Genomic DNA, 15,023 nt, shown 5'->3' with positions numbered 1-15,023 from the left:
GGATGGATGGATGGATGGATGGATGGATGCGTGGAGGCATGGATGCGTGGAGGCATGCATAATGCCCCATGGTGGTCAGGGGAATGGAGAGAATTAAAGCAGTGAAAAGGGTCAGCCGGTGTGGGGGATCGTGGGGACAACGTGGGTGATGACAAAAGTCTTCTGGGAGGGGACATTGGGCAGACACCTGAGTCCAAGGAGAGGCCTCCACACAGGTGTGTGGGGTGAGCGCAGTCTAGACGGGAGACATGGCAAGCACAGGGGCTCCGAGGCCCCCCGAGGAACAGCCACGGGCATGTGTGGCCCCAGAGCTGAAAGGAAGCGGTGACATGGGAGGTCAGCAAGGTGTGGCTGGCAGATGCAGGCGAGGGCAGTGGATAAGGACCTGGGATAGTGTTCCAAGCTGGTGGTAGGTCGTCAGAGGACAGTGATAGGAATAGGTTTGTGTTACAAAAGAACCGCTCTGGCTGCCAGACAGAGCACAGGAGAGCAGGAGTGGTGGCCGTGGCGGTGGCCCAGATGGACAGCAGAGTAAATCTTGTGGTGGCTGGTGGGGAGGGAAGGGCTCTTTGTAGAAGCCCTGGCTTCTACTGCATTTGGGGTTTCCTTGTGTTTTGTAGCCACAGGGCTGGCTCCCATTGCAGGATTTCTCATACAAGGTTTTAGGGTCTTTTCTGTGAATCCCTGGATTTTATTTAGAATTTAATGAGGAGAAGGAATTCACTAAGTTGGGAGCTCTCACAACCTTGCTTGGATATGTTTTATTTTGGAGCAAAGTCCAGTCATGCATATATCCCAGTAGGTGTTTTCTCTCGCGGCTTCTTGGGGATCACACATTTGCCTAAGAGGAGTGTGGGTCGGTTGGGGTTAGGGGTGGGGACTGTGTAAGGTGAATTACCTATCACAGAATATATTGGCCCTTTGGTGGAGAAAAGATGGGGAGAATGAAAGGAGCCCCTGGATAGCTGGGATGCAGAGTGGAGTTGAAAGTGCTGAGGGGTTGAAGCCCTTGGGGCATGGGCTAGAACATTCCGAATAAATGGTGGCAAGGAGTTAGAGACCGCAGCTACTGGGTAGGTTCTGTGAAAGTCAATGACATGCCAGTAGGGAAGCAGGAGAAGGGAACCGGGGCTAGCAGAGTCCACGTAAGACCTGCCAGGACGTCCCCGTGGAGAGGAGCCTGGGCCCGTGCGCGTGTCCCAGGGAGCAGGTGCGGCTTCCCCGTGTGGCTCTCCCGGGACAATGGTCTGAGGGCACCGCCTGGGTCTAGATGGTTGGGGCCGCGGTGATTCACGTTCCAATACCACTTTGGAAATGACTGCTGTGTTGTATCGTTGCTAGACGCTCTGGCTTCGAGCGCCTTGTGCCCAGAGCAGACGGCGGCTGCAGCGTTCACCTGTCTTCTGGAAGCTGGCTCCGATTTCCCAGAACGGTCCTTGTGCTGCGGGCAGCGGCGCTGTCGGCTGCTCGTGTGATGTGCGTTGGCCTGTGTCTGCTCGGCGGGCCACGCTGCGCACTAGCCGCTCTCTCCCTTTGCCCGCTTTAATTCCATCACTGCCATTTCTGCGCCCAGCTGCGTGGGGCGGAGTCCTCAGCTCTGCCTCTTCTGATGCCCGAGGCGGTTTAGGGCACAGTTCCTGTCCGCGTCCTGCCGTGATTTCAGGTCTCCACGCTTGCCATCAGGTCCTCCAGAGCTCTGGACACTCCCACCCCTGGGATGCTGCTCTCCCCGCGACCCTGCGCAATCCAGTCATTTGCCCAGTTCAGGAAGAGCCTCTCTTATAAACCGACCCCGTGCTGTGGACCGCGAGATGCGTCTGTCGTGGGATATCAGGGCACCTTGAGTTTTAGAGTTTATCATGCACGACGCGGCTGCCAGCCCAGCAAAGCCGCGGGGAGGTTACCTTTGGCGGGTGTCTGTTTTTGAAAGTGTGTTGTCCACACTGCACGCTCCTGAGGACACAGACTCCCCGTGTTGTACAGCCTCTGGGGCACCTGGCTCCCTGGTTAAGGGGCTGGTCCGCTGTCGTGTCGCTCGCAGCAGAACCCCGCTCCCTTCCTCCTCTGCACACATGCTGCATCCACCTGTGCCCACCTGTGCCCATGCCGTCCTTCTCCATCCATGTTGTCAGCGGTCACCGTCACCCCTGTTGGAGTGGCCAATGCCAGACCAGCTGAGTAATGAGAACCGGGTTTTTAACCTGGTCAGTTCCTAAAATAAGTGGTGGCTCCCCTGTCCCAGTGCAGGTGATGCAGACGTGGAGACGCCGTCCGTATGTCTCAGGCCCTACAGGCCCCATCCGGGGATGGGAGGCTCCTCGGTATCACACCAGGCATACCCGGGCCTGCCCTCTGGGGACGTGCCGCCTTGGCCCTGTGGTGGTGAGAGTTGGCGTTCGTATGACACACTGTGAGAACGGATCCACTCCCTGATCCTGATGAGGACTGGTGTCCTCCCTGCACGTAGGAGACACGCTGGTCCGCCATGGCTTGTAGACTGGCCTTGGCTCTGCCCTGGCTGTGTGCAGTCCCATGACCCCCGGGGGACGGCGTGGGCCCTCTCGCCACTGCTCGGGGAAGTCCCTTCGGCTGCCAACTCCAGCCTTGCTTTTCCACTGAAGGCTGCTGACCAAGGCACCCGACCTTATTTCCTTCTGTTTCTAGCAAGATCTGTCCCCCTCTGATTCTGACCTGCCAGCTATCTGGGCAGAGATACTGCTTCCTTTCCTTTGCTGGGGCCCTTTCCTGTCCCGTTACCTTCCCCTGTGACCCCGACCTCCTGAGGCTCCTGCGGGCCCCGCTCTGCCTCCTCTTACGGGGGCATCACCTGGAGAGGGAGGACCCGCCTGTCACGCTAGGAGCTGGCGATGGACTCGGCCCCAGCTCGACCTCAATCCTCATTCCCACGGTAGCCGACAGGTGGGCTCCTCTCATGTCCAGGTTAGATCTCAAGACCTTAACGCTCGTCTAGGTCCTAGGAATTGTGGGACAGCTGGGTTCACCCTGAAGAGCTGCCTCAGTTCAGCAATCTCAGCAATCCAAGTTACCGTAAACATGGTAAGAGGCTATTTAACTAAGACTTCAGATGAAGGGACAGAGTTACATAGGGACAGTGCCATACGTTTGCGTGTTTATTGAGCACGCCAGAGAAAACGAGGCACTGCAGCTTGCCCCTAGGCTGCCTGCAGGAGGAGCAAAAACCACTGAGCCCCCGGGGACCCCCACATGTGCGCTTTTTTTTTTTTAAGATTTTTATTTATTTATTCATGACAGAGAGAGAGAGGCAGAGACACAGGCAGAGGGAGAAGCAGGCTCCATGCAGGAACTCAACGTGGGACTTGATCCCAGGTCTCCAGGATCACGCCCTGGGCTGAAGGCAACGCTAAAGCACTGAGCCCCCAGGAGCCCCCCACGTGTGTGTTTTTAAATGGTGTTGTTTGCCTTGTATTTTATAGCATGCCAGGGTGGTCTCTTCCCCCCTTCCTTAAAGGGGAGCCCCACCAGCGAAGCCCCTCGTCTGCCCCCCACCGGCCTGTCAGCTTCAGTCAGCCTCATGAGGTCGTGAGGTCACGGCCACGCTCCGTGGGGCGGCGCCTCCCCGTAGCGTCCACTTGGCCGCCCCCACCGCGCCTCCCGAGTCAGCTGCTGAGCTGCTGGCCAGTTGCCTCCCGGCAGGCCCGAGCAGCACAGGAAGCGGTGTCTGCACGCCATGTTGTGGGTGGGGGTAGCGTGGAGGCCCCGTGGCCCCCTACTGCGGGGCACCCCTGTACACACCCCCCACCCCCATCCCCCGTGCTCAGCTGGACCTCCTGCTTTCACTGCCAACCCCGCTCCAGCCCCACTTGCCACCTTTGTCACCGCCCAAGGTCGCCCTCCAGCCCTCCCAGCCAGGCTGTGGTGGGCCCGTCCCACGGCTCCCTGCCACCTGGCAGCCTGGCAGCCGGCGAGTATCCCTGGGAGCCAGCGTGGCAGCGGGTGGCCTTGTCTCCCAGCACCCACAGGCTAGAGGCCACGGTGCTGCTGGGCCCAGTCAGCAGACCCGCACTGGCCTCGCTCTGGACTCTGCTCCCACAGACGTCAGGGCCAAGCCCCTCAGATTGTAATCTCCCCTCCCCCGGGGACCCCCACTTGGTTTTACCACTTAGTGCTTATGTGACATGCTCTGTGTTTCACGTATTTATCTTGCTTCTTGCCTGCCTCATCCCCTAGAATGCAGGCGCCACATCCCTGGGGCCTGCTGCGGTGTGCCCCGTGCACAGGGTAGGTAGGGCCTGGCACGCCTTCCCTTATTTAATGAATAAACAAGCAGTCACAGCAGCTGACGTTTACCGAGTGTCGCACTATGTGATTTCTGTGCCTGAAACTCAGTAAGTGCTGGCCATGCTGATCTCTGCGGAAGCGAGCCTGGGTTACGTTAAGGTTAATCCCCAACCGTGGCCCAGCAGGCCCTGAGGGGCTTCAGGGTGGTGAGTCCTGACGAGGGAAGGACCCGGAGTCCCTGGGCACACCTGCGTCACAGACATACACGCAGCTACCTGCGTACATGGACTGGGGGATACCGTGGCTGTACCACTATCAAGTAGACGCAGGGGTTTGTGTGTGTGTGTGTATGTGTGTGTGTGGTCGTAGCACACGCGTGTTTACGTGCACACGTACACACTCACACACGTGTATCGTTTTTGTTAACAGCCCAAAATAGCAACAAGACATGTGACTCCACCTGTTTTGAACATTTGTAGTAGCAGTTTTTGGAAGCCACTGGATTTAGTTCTCATAACTGCTTCATGTAGATCATGTCGATGTTATATCTTAGAGTAAAAGTTTTTCTTTATGTTACCGCCTCTATTTAATACAGGAAATGATTTTTTTTAAGTGGGTCAAGTGGGGCCAGTTTTATAATGTGATCTTTTCTTTGCAGATTACACTAAACCACTGTGGGTCATTTCCTGCGCTTAAGGGATGATTATATTATATTGCAGATCTTTTACATGGAGCTTAGGGCAAAAAAATCTAAGCCATTACCTTTTTTTCCCTTTTACGATGACAGTTGCATTAATGAAAAGAGCAGCAGATTCAAAGTCCAGACACCAAGGGCCTGTGGTGATTCTCATTGACTGACTCTGGCCCCAGGCTAGTCCTTCAACTCTTTACACCCTCATTTTTCCGTCTGTAAAATGGGGCAGTAACAGAGGCTAAGCAGGTATGTGATTAAAATAATTAGTACCGAAGATGTAAAATCTCTTTGAGTTGGCTTTTTAAAAGGCAGCAGGGCAGTCGGCGTGTACAGACACACGTCTGTGCTGGGTCCAGGCGCCTGTCTCGTGTTCCTGATGCACAGACTGTGCCAACACCCCGTGTAGGCACCTGGGAACTATCACACGTGTTCTTGATTTCCCAGGGGAGCACGTATGTTTACTCTTTGTTCTATGGCACTTATTCCTTCCCTTTTATTTCACAAATCTTTCCTTGGTATTTCCTTTCTTGAAGGACTGGACTAAGCACTGGGTGTCCATGGTCCTCCCCCCAGAGCCCTTGAGACCCGTGTGAGGGCGGTGAGGAGATGGGGAAGGAGGGGGAGGGCAGGACTTGGTCCCCAGGCTCCCGGGGTTTGCAGCCCCTCTGGGATGAATGCAGCAATCTTAGCAAGCCTTGTAAATTTTGCTCTGCGTGCGGAAAGGCTGCAGAGTGAGCGTGAGCGCAGATCAACTCTGGCCAGTAGATGAAAGAGCTTAGAGGAGAAACGTCCATGGAAAGCAGCAGGAAGGGCCTGTCAGAGTACAGAGCGACGCTCTGAAGCCCAGACCGCGTGGTACGGTCAGCATCACAGGTGCCATCGTGAGGCCGAGTGAGGCACGGCTGTGTGTAAGAGCTTCCTCTGGTAGAAGGGGTGAGACCCTCTGGTGCCAGTGGCACTGTTAAAAATACCATAAAGTACAAAGTTGTGAAGTGATTTGGAGGGTGAAGCGGTCCTGTCTGCCTGGGGAACGTCGGGAGGCTTTCCTGCAGAAGTGGTCATCAGGGTGGATGGTAGGATTGTAGCAGACAGGACAAGGGGAGGGGCCACGGAGAGATTTAGGGCCACAGCAGGACACTAGGGTTCTCTCTTGCCCAGCTCAGGGGGCTTTATGTCTGCCAGAGAAGACGGGCAAGGTAGATGTGGGGCCAGGTTGAGGGCAGTTTGAACTCAGCGAGTAATGGTGAGCGGTTGTCATAATCCGGGGAATCCAAGGGCTGGGAGCAGAAAGGGAGAAGAGCAGATTTAAAAACTCTCTGGAGTGGGCTTCAGTGGAATGTGGGAATGGGGCAGGAGTGGATGAGATCGAGCACATCGGGGAACCTCTTTGGAGTCCGACCCCCGAGACCTGAGTGACAGGCAGCGTCCTGGGAATCCACATCCTACCCGAGGCGGGAGGGACTGCGCAGCGTGGACTCCAGGAGCACCGACTGCTGGACTGAGCTGCATCTGGAGGACATTTGGGCAGCGTGCTGGGAGAGGAGGCTGGAGCGCAGTGGGCCAGCGCGTCGGGGCCTCCTGGGCTTCCTCAAGGATTTGGATGTCATTTAAAATGTATTTGGCAGCTATTGATGAGCAGCCCAGGGGGCTCAGCGGTTTAGCACCGCCTTCAGCCCAGGGCCTGATCCTGGAGACTCAGGATCGAGTCCCACGTTGGGCTCCCTGCAAGGAGCCTGCTTCTCCCTCTGCCTCTCTCTCTCTCTCTCTCTCTCTCTCTCTGTGTCTCTCATAAATAAATAAATAATCTTTAAAAAGAAAATAAAAAATAAAATGTATTTGGCAGCTATTGAAAGGTTTCAAAGGACACCTTCTCTTTATCTGTTTCCACAGACTGATTCTGGTGGGTCCGTGTGCAAAGGGTCTTGGGAAGCACGAGTGGAATTAGGGACAAGAGATCGGAGAAGGTCAGTGTAGAAGTCCAGGGGAGATAGAAGCAGACACGGGGCTGCCGTTCCAGACAAACTGAGAACATCGGAGCTGCAAGCAGGCAGCACTGGGCGCGGTCTGTAAACAGTGATGGAAAGTTGGCACATTTTGTGTCGGAGACCCAGAAGGATTCATTTCAGCACTCTCAGAATTAACACAGTCACTAAGGCATTATCAGATTCTTACTGGGGGGAATTCTGGCCCATATGAAACATGACATAAAACACTGTGAAAAAATCTGAGTTAAGTAGATTTTTTTTTAATTTATGTACATGAGACATAGAGAGCATACGTGTGTGATGGGGTGACAGAGGGAGAGAGAATCTGAAGCAGACTCCGAGCTGAGCGTGGAGCCTGATGGGCTGGATCTCACGAGCTGAGCTGTGACCAAGAGCTAGATGCTTACCTGATAGAGCCACCCAGGTGCCCCTAAATTAAATGGATTTTTAAACGTAACTTAAATGTGTTGGGATGTCAGCTTGTCTCAGGTAAAATTTGGGTTTCTTACCCAGTTTGACGCCACTTCCTGAGTCTGTGTCGTGGGCTGTATTTTTACCTGAGCTCGCACTCCGAGCCTCACTTTCCCCGTCTGTGACGTGAGGACCGCAAGGCATTGCAGTTGCTTTAAGAACTAAACAGCGCTTGGCATGGAGGAGAAACGCGGCAGTAGCGTTCCTTAGACTCACGACAGAGGCGAGGCATCCTTTTGCTGGTGAGGAGACTCATTTCCAAGGAAGTCCTTCGAGGTGGCCCCGGTTGCCAGGTGAGGCTGGTGACGGTAGACCTGGCACCTGCGTGCAGAACTCTCCGAGCTGGTGCAGGACCTGACTCTGCCCCGGCTCCCGTGACCCCGCTAGACCTGGGGTCTCCCTGGCCCTTTTGCCGTCTTGCTGCTGGTTTAGGATTGCTCCGTTGCTCAGAGTCACGGCCTGTTGTTGCCGGAAGCCAGGAGTTTCCATCAAGAGCCTGCAGACCAGAGCTGAGCCCTCAGAGAGTTGCTGTATGTTTTCTGGCTGTGCTTTAGTGGAAGGAGGCAAGCTGTGGGAAACGAGAGAACTTTCCAGTATTTTAATTTTCCATTGTAGTACGTTCACATCTTTCACCATTTTTTTCTTCAGAATTTTGAACTATTGTGCCAAATGCCAAAAACAACACAGCCCTGCTCCTCCAGGCCTAATTTTGGTAGTGTTTAGTCAGCCTCTCAGCACCCTCTTCTTTTTAAATAGGGATTTTGAAAAGTTTAATAAAACACACTCTTGTAGCAAGCCTCTAAATACAAGATATTTAATCTATAAAATAGACTTTTAGTTGTGTTTCTTTATAATCCCGTTTAATGAATAAGGATTTTTCCCCTCCTCTCAGGAAAAGTAGTGAAAGCCTGTTCCCCAGATAGTTGAGAGATGAGTAGATGGCTGGGCTGCGAGGGTCGGATGAGGTCGTAGGCAGCCCCGAGTGAGGGGCTGCAGGCTTCTGTGCAGCGGGACGGGGGAGATTGCCCCGTGTGAGAAGAGCAGCACTGTGGCTTGGACAGTCACGGCCTTCGGTTCTTGGCAGTCGCTTGATCTTTTTTTTTCTTCTTCTTTTTTTTTGCAGTCGCTTGATTTCCCCTAATATCTCATTAATACCTCTTCCGGGGCTTTTTTGTCACCTTGTTAGGTTTTTAACCACCTTAAACCTTTTCTTTTCAAACACGTCCTGAACGTGTATTGTCCCAGTTTTAGTGTCTGTGTTCCCTGGGTGAGCACACCCATCTTGAACTTTTCAACCTCTAAGTAAGTAAAAATTGTAGTGTGTGAAATTCTTTGGTGAAGGAAATAAATGCCTCAAGCACATAGAATTCTTTGAAACACTTTAATAACCTGCTGGTTTAAGTTTGTGGGAGGAGACCCCAGTTAATATTATCGATTGAAGATCGTCTAAGATGAGTTTTTAGAAGATTAAGTAAATGCTGCAGATAAGATTCTTACAAACAAGCCCGTTCAACTAACCACCTGGTTAATACTGATGAAATCACATGATAAAGTCATTTGACTTTTTCTTTAAGTCAGACAGTAATTGTGGCTGAATCTCCAGTGTTTGTAACTTTGCAAGTCTCCGTCATCTCAGCCATAAACTTTACCCAAGTGGAGCGATAGCAGTCACTTTGTTATTTTTTTCCTTAAAGAGATGAACAGATCTAGATAAACAGAACAGCTTTCTGCCTTAGATCTTTCCTGGGTAGTTCAAGTGAAATTGCAAATAATTTGTCCTTTTGGGCAGGATGGCTAGAGAGGGCATTTCCTTCTGAAAAAAGATGACCCTTCTGTCTTGTGATGGAAAATGCACTGGTATTTCAAGGATTCTTGGTCAGACACTTACAGGGTTGGGGTTATTCTCCAGCATTGTCCCCGTTTTGGTGTTGAACTACATGGTGCTTTTTATCATACGTGAAGGCACATCCCTCTACGAGACAGCTTTATGCTGAGTGAATTCTTGTCCGTGGAGGTGGGGTGCACAGCTGCAGTGAGACAAGGTTCTACTACCTCTGCGGAGAGTTCCTGAAATCTGGGTAAGGGGGCAACACCCGGCGTCCATCCATACATCTAAGTAGCCTACGTGCACTGGCACACTTAGGTATGACGTGCAGGGTCACATGGGTCATTGTTGAAAACTGTTCACATAACTGGGACGTTACTTTGTTCCTCTTGTTAAAACAAACAAACAAAAATGCAGGTGATGCCAGTTGTCTTCCAAAGACGCGCTGTGTAGGACTGTCCCTCCTGCAGCAAGACCAGGGCCCCGCTGTACGCAGTGATTAAATGTTTGGGATCTGAGGGGAAAGCCTGCCCACCGTTTCTGAGATTCTTCCAGTATGTTGAGCACCAGTTGCCCAGACCAAGGAACGGGTGAGGGAGGAGGAGCCCACAGGACCGGGGTGCTGCCTGAGGAGGAACGGGGTAAGAGCAGGAGTAGAGCGGAGGGAACATTGGTGTCCGCAGACGCACGCAGGGGAGCACGGCTCAACCTCACTCAAGTCCGCCGGGGTGGAACTTGGTGCCCGGTGAAGGTATCAACGTCAATGTACTTGTTCACGCGTGGACGTCAGATACTTTCATGAGAATGACGCGTCACCTTGAAACGGAGACGATTTCTCATCCTTGTGTATTTTGTTACCCACATAACCAAGACATCCAGCGGCCCCTGTCGTGCCTGTGAGGCTGGGGCTGCTGTCCAGTGTTTGTGACGTTGTCGTCCCCAGTTTCTGGAGTCAGAAGCGGGCAGTTGCGTGTCGGCAACCAGTCATGGACGTGTGGTTGGCACGCAGGGAGGTGGCGTCTGGTGATGCTGTGCGGGCAGGCTCTTTTCTTGACATTGTACTTGGCCAGATGGAGTCCGCTAAGAGTGCCCATGCAGGCCGGGTCACTACATGGCCTTGATCACGCAATGCCAGAAAAATTTGGAATTCCCTTTTCATGCCATTTTAATTTTCTGAGCATCTCCCCTCTTCATGACAGAAAACACACTGCACTCTGACCGTTTGAGCTCAAGTACTGAGTGGGCTGGGAGGAACGGACGTTGCACCTCAGGTGGACGTCCCCTGGGCATAAGGCCTCAGGAAGCCTCGTGAGCTGCGACAGGGCGATTTAGACTCTTCTGGGCAGTTCACATGAAAGGAATCAAAACCACAGCATTCTCTGGAGCCTCCCCTTAATCTATGTCTGCTTTGGTTATAACGTTTTTATTCCAGGTTCTCGAGTAATTTTGGGGTTGGTGTGTTTTGTCGGGTCACTGAAAACTTGGATGAACCTGCAGAATCTCATGACTGAGTGCCTTGTTTTTCCCTTTTTCCAGGTCTATTATTAGCAGAAGATTCTTCTGCATAGTTGGCACGCTGTACCTGTATCGCTGTATCACAATGTATGTGACCACACTCCCAGTGCCCGGCATGCATTTCAACTGCTCTCCGAAGGTAAACCTTTGCTCGCTGTGATTGCCCCTTCTGTCTGTCTGTCTGTCGTCCTGCCCAGGGCTCCTCTGAGCCAGGCCAGAGGTGACTGTTTCCTGGGACTGTGGTCAAAGCCCCGCACCCTTACAGGCAGTGTCACTAAGCAGTAAGGCGAGGCCCCCGCCGGCACTCCCCAGCTGGGAGAGTATGTGGTCCAGTTAGTGTGCCGTGGGCAGCTGGGCTCCGTGTGTGGGTGTAGCTCCTTGGTTTCCTGCCAGACTTCTAAAATATCGTTCACTCCCTTGACACAGATCCAAGAGCTTCTCTATGCTTTTTCCCCTCTCTTGGATGGAAAGTTTGGCCTCCGGTGGTATTTTTCCCTTCTTTCCACGAATTCCTGTGGTAGTAATGTGTAACAGCAGAGCGAGAAACACTGTGCCTGTGCCCTTGCCCCCTCCGCCCACCCAAATGGGGTCACCCTTTCCTGGAGGTACACCCTGCCCTGTTGATCTTCTCTGGTGACCTTTCTTTAAAATAAACTCTGTTCTTCTCTCACTGGCTCAGTTTTTCCATCAGGTTCACAAAATACCCCTTACCCCTGACCTTTGCCTTGCAATGCTTCCAACGGGGCCGATCCCTGGAACTTTTGAGATAATTAGCAGGTTTAGTTTTGAAGACATTTGCCTGCAACAAAGCTCCAATGCAGTGAGAAGTAGAAGAGGCCGGCCGCCTCGCTTGGGTTGGAGGGTATAGGAGTGCCACTGTGCGTTTAGAATCCTGTCTTTGCATCGCACCTGCATTGGTAAAACACCCACGTCCTTTCAGTTCCGTCTCCTTTCCCTGGAGTTCTTTCCAGAAGAGACTGTGTCTCTGCCAGAACTGGGAAAGAAAGAGTCACCAGACATCTTTATCACTTGACGTTTTGGGTCCTTCCAGGTTACGTGCTTCCTGTGTCCCCTCCTTTTTAGACTGAGGCATGTGCTCTGGAAGGTAGCTGGCTCCCTGCTTCATTCTGTCTTTGCTTTCAGACTCCTTAACTCTGGAGAAGCCGTCATACAGAATGAGTGGTCTCATCTCTGTCAGCAGGGCCCCCTCCCCACACTCTCCATCTTGTTCCCTCTTCCTCTGAAGCGGCCAGCCTCACATGTTCTCCAGCCTCCGTGAAAGCTCCTGAGCGCTTACCTGTGGGCCCTGGATTGTAGGAGATAGATGCCTCCTTATCAGTGAGGGTCCAGTGGACTCCTGGTGGGAGGCTGGCCTGATAAGCCGGGTGTGCTCAGTAGGAGGCTGACCTTCTAGATTTGTGCCTACGTCTAGTTGAGCTTCTGGAAGGAGTGTGTGCATCGGGAAATTTCTCTGCCAAGGAGCATAGCATGCCTGGCCAAGCCCGCGGTCATAGGTCCGATGTGCCTCTAGTCCTTCCCTGTGCTCCGGCTCCACCCCAGGACCTCTCTCCCTGTTACTGGGTCCCTTGGCCAGCAAGCCCAAGCTGGGTTAGCCTTGGCGTTCAGAGAGCCAGCCTGAGTCATCAGCAAGTCCAGCCAAGGTCCTGTGGCTATAAATAGTTGTGGTTTTTCTTGGTAAAGACAGAGGTCACAGCAGGAACTGTGCAAAAAAGTCCCCGGCCCAAACGTGCTACTCACTTACGGTGTTGCCAGAAATCCTGACTGCGGCCATCCTTCCATGATGGTCATTTAGAAATTGGGATTTTTTTTTTTTAAGTAAAAGAACACAGAAGGGGACAAAACATAAGCACAGCTTAGCAAAAATAATTAAGAATTCATTAACTACTTCTTTGGTAGCATAGGCTCTTGGAAGAAGGAATTCAGACAACAATTTTTATTTTGAAACTTTTGTTGTATCTCCCAGGGAAGAGAAGCTTGTATATGGAATCTCCATACACCCAACACCCAGATTCAGTAATTATCCTCCTTTTTGAAGTATTTTAAAACAAACGTCAGGCAGTGTCGTCTGGTGGCTGTGTGCTTGAGTATGCGTCTGAAGATTTGGGGGCATTTTATTGAAAACTGTACTGCTCTTGGTACAGTGAACATGATCAATAGTTTTTGGTATTAGTGATTTTTCATGGAATATCTTTTCTTTAAAATGCGTTTTTAAAAAACTGGTTTGTGTAATCAGGAGCCAACGCGTTTACATTTAGTTGCTGTGTCTCTCCCGAGCCTCTGATTGTAGGGCAGCCCTTTCTTTCCCCCCTTGTCACCCCGTTCGTGACTCTTACAGAGGAGATGCGTGGTTCTGTGGAGGAGCCCACCTTCTGGATTTTCCCGTTTGATTCTTGGTCGTGCCTTTTTCTCTGCTCCATTTCTTCTGTAAATAGAAAACAGGCTCTGGACACCCAGTTCGGTTTGGTTTCAGCTCTGTGGGTGAGAACACTCCGCAGGTGAGACGGCATGATTTCTGAAGCTGGACAGAAGAGTCGGGACCCGTGGAGGCCGGTGCTGCCCCCGGCCTGGCGGGTCAGGCCCCCGGGATCCAGCAGCCATTCGGCTTGATCGCTGTCCTGGGAGCCGAGTTGGAAGGAGGACGGCCCGGAGGCCCACGTGGCCACGTCACAGCCCAGCCCGGGTTCCTGGGTCAGGCCCGAAGTCATGTGGGCCAGCAGTTCCATCAGGGTCTCCCCAGAGCAAGCCCCCTGAACCATCATGAGGTGAGGTAGCCTCTCGGGCCCTAAGAATACGGACCGAGTCTTGGGAAGGACCGGGGTCGCAGCGCATGGCCTTGCACCCTGCAGCCCTTCCCTGTGGACCCGGGGTTACTTCCCAGGGCCACGGAGCCTTGACTGGCAGCACGGTGCCAAGGACATGCTCTGGGTCTGTCCTGAGGGGCTCTAGACGGGTGGCGGCGACACGTCGGGGCTCCGTGGGTGGGCAGTGCCACGCAGGGGTGAGGAGAGAGGCGGATGTCATCACCAGGCTCACCCCTGCACCCCTCATGCCTGGTGACATTCACTTCACAAACCTGTGGGAAGGGGCGGGCCAGAGCACACGCTCTCTGCTTCCTGTAGCCCGTGAACTTGGCTCTGCCATCCTGTGAACACGCCCTGGAGCTGCTGAATTCCTCCCTGAGCGCCCGTCCTCCCAGCGCGTGGCTTCCACGACATCAAGCGGGCTGTTCCCACCGTTCACTGGCTTGGTGGCATCCGGCCCTTCCCGGGCAGGGTGCAGGGGCTTGGAGGAGGGGCCTTGGGGAGACGGGGAAAGTGTGGGGAGACGGGGAAGGGGCCCTGGCTGCCCGGGCTGCTCAGCTCCTAGACTAGGAGTTTGTGGCCTGGTGCGAACACCCGCCCTGCGCCCTGAGACAGAGCCCGAAGCCTGTGGACGCGGCAAGTTGGGCCCTTTGCAGCTCTCATCTTAGGAGTCATCTGAGGACATCCTGGCTCCGCTTGGAGTGCGGTGCTTGTGCTTTGTGGTCTCCACAGCGACCATGGGCTTGCACACCTCAACAAAAAAAAAGAAGAGAGAAATGCACTAAATCATTAGTTTTTTCTCTCTTAGAAAGATTACTTTTTTCTGTTTCAGAGGAACTACGCATCTATTATAGATACACTGAGAAATACAGAAAGAGGAAAACGTTTAGTCACTCGTGGCCTTGTTTACTGCCGACGTTTCTGTGTATTTATTAGTACTTTTTGCAGATTGTCTTACGTGTTTCTGATCGTGCTTTCTGTGCAGTTAATTGTGCTTCCTTAACAGTTTACACTTGTGGCCTGGGCTGAAATCAAGAGTCAGACGCTCCGCTGCTGGAGCCACTCAGGCACCTGCCCCCTAAGTGATTTTAGTTAAGAGGCATCACCAGGGCCTAGTTCTCCTGCAGCGTGAGGCAGGGAGAGCGCAGATGAGCCTCCTTTTCATATGCAAGCAGGTCGATGATGTCAACTAAGCAAGCATTTCTACAGAGCCTGCCCTGTGCGGGAGAGCTTGAGGATCCACTAATCCGTACCACAGGTGTCTGCCAGTCAGGCACCCAGATGCCGCGACCCCTGGCTCTGATGGCTGAGGCCCCGTGACCCCGTGTGGTGCCCACAGAAAGTGGCAAACACTGCTGAGTGTCGGCTGCGTGGAGGACATGCCATCTGAGCCGAGTCTCAAAGAGACAAGTAGGAGTTTGCCAGGTGGAGTGGGGGGAGCAGAAGGGTGG

The 15,023-nt window shown here is 53.1% G+C and overlaps 1 protein-coding gene across 27 annotated transcripts in view; it reads left to right on the top strand.

The window, feature by feature from the left end:
- Positions 1-15,023, top strand: part of SGMS1 (sphingomyelin synthase 1) — a 245,826-nt gene that overhangs the window by 215,847 nt on the left and 14,956 nt on the right. For all 27 annotated transcript variants that reach the window (XM_072723569.1, XM_072723551.1, XM_072723564.1 and 24 more), the window contains one exon: positions 10,772-10,889. In XM_072723569.1, the coding sequence (XP_072579670.1) occupies positions 10,772-10,889 (118 nt within the window). The remainder of the gene's footprint in view (positions 1-10,771; positions 10,890-15,023) is intronic.

The sequence above is a fragment of the Vulpes vulpes genome, chromosome 10, assembly GCF_048418805.1.
Source record: "Vulpes vulpes isolate BD-2025 chromosome 10, VulVul3, whole genome shotgun sequence".
NCBI lineage: Eukaryota > Metazoa > Chordata > Mammalia > Carnivora > Canidae > Vulpes > Vulpes vulpes.
Note: the sequence above shows the minus strand (reverse complement) of the source record. Positions and strands in the feature narration are given on the sequence as shown.